The sequence below is a fragment of the Exophiala aquamarina genome, assembly GCF_000709125.1.
Source record: "Exophiala aquamarina CBS 119918 chromosome Unknown aczIA-supercont1.130, whole genome shotgun sequence".
Lineage (NCBI taxonomy): Eukaryota > Fungi > Ascomycota > Eurotiomycetes > Chaetothyriales > Herpotrichiellaceae > Exophiala > Exophiala aquamarina.
In genome coordinates, this window is record NW_013550458.1 from 1 (window position 1) to 1,684 (window position 1,684).

At 49.9% G+C, this 1,684-nt stretch overlaps 1 protein-coding gene across 1 annotated transcript; it reads right to left on the reverse strand.

Annotated features, from left to right (window-relative positions):
- Window positions 1-32: 32 nt before the first annotated feature.
- A1O9_13182 (uncharacterized protein) lies at window positions 33-1,441 on the reverse strand (the record flags this gene model as incomplete). Its single annotated transcript, XM_013397910.1, has 3 exons — window positions 33-303; window positions 914-965; window positions 1,020-1,441. Coding segments are annotated over 3 exons (744 nt in total), but the record flags the coding sequence as incomplete, so codon positions are not given.
- Between the last annotated feature and the right edge of the window lie 243 nt (window positions 1,442-1,684).

Below are 1,684 nucleotides of genomic sequence, written 5' to 3' on the forward strand. Positions count from 1 at the left end.
CATATACCTGGACCAAGCTTTCGAGTTCTTACCATATCTCACACTACCTGGATTGCGATCGTTATATAAGGGACCCATTGCGAGAGTCAATGTCGACAGATCGTGTTCCTCTGCCCATCGTCGGGCAAGCTCAGGCGGCACGCCTGTCCAAAAAACAAGGCAAGTCACATCTTGCTGCGCGAAATCAAATCTCTCATCGAGTCGAGACAACTCCTTTGAGCTGCAATATCGTAATGGATCCCAGATAGCAGCCGCAAGCGCATTCGCCATCGTGCCAAAGAGATAGAGCATGAGGCGGCTGTTCTAGTTTCCGAACGTAAGAGAAGAAGAGCCGGAAAACGATCACGATGACCCCGCACTATGAGGAAATAGAACGCAAGTACCGTCTCCAATAAGAGAATACTTCCCCGAGGTGGTGGTGGTGCTTGTGGACGAGCACAGACGAGCACAGACCTGCAACAATACTTTTTCCCAAACCCAGACAAGTCGATCAATCTTCAGAGCTGCATCAGTGCTTTCGTGATCCATCCATCCGAGTAGGTATTGGCTGAACCCTCCCCGGAATCTTGTCTGTCGTGTTCTTTAACTTGTTTTGGTACTGTCGGGAATCAAAACTATGGAGGGAAGCTTGAGCGAGGAGGGTTTCTAAGGCTCGCTTGAGTGTCTTGATAGGTTCCGGCCATTGATGCTTCTCCATGACGATAATTCCATATCCGACTGTACTCTGAAGCGTCTACGAACGGATCTTTGACGAAGTGTGAGTGTGGTGAAAGGCCTTGCTTCGGACCCGCCCCGCATGAACACTCTTCCTTCCAGCCCTAGGATAGCGCCCTCTTGCTCTCTTCCAGACCAGCAAAGATAACTCAAGTTTTGTAAGACATCGTTTCTGATTCTTCTGCAGATAGACCTGTACCTCGTGCACAGTTGCCATTCCTGAGAGTAGAATCTTGGTTGGGAGAACTTGGCTCTTAGGTTAAAAAGTCGCAAGACAGGTAGTGTGGAAGCGCGTGGAAGCGCACATTTGGTGGATCTTGGAAGTGGCCACGGCTGCGACTAGGGTGGCACCGGCTGCCAGCGAGTAGGTTTGGGTGAAGTCCAAAAGGTGCTTTATAAAACGTGCGTCAGCGACGCTGTTCTTCTTGGACTCCACGTCGAAACCGGTGAAATCGGCAACGCAAACACCCTGATTGATGGGATTTTCTGAGAGCAATGAAAACCCAACTTCCAGAGCCAGTCTCTCCTTCTGCTGTCTGTCTTGCAGTTCCTGCTTCGAGATTGAGATATGCGGAAGTCTAATGGAAGCACTCAAGTCTATGAGGTGGACTTTCTGACTTGATTCTTCAAAGAGGAAGTTAGAGGCCGCCACGCCGCCATGCAAAATTTCGACGTCATGCAAAGCCTTCAATAATTTGCGGGCTTGGTTTGCAGTGTCCGAGGTCATCTTGATCTGCGTGAGTGACCGGCCATCAACCCACTCGTACAGTATGCCCCGTATCTGCTGGCGTTCAACACTCTCTGGTCTATCCCATAGAAACGGTTGTATTCCAAATCTTGAAGCCACCTGTAGCTCTGCAGCATCAGGTATATCTGTCCAACCGTAACAAAATGGGAGGATTTGGCCGTTCAAACCTCGTTCAATGAGGGCGCCGTTCGCGCGGCATTCGATATAGAAAGGGTCGTAGAA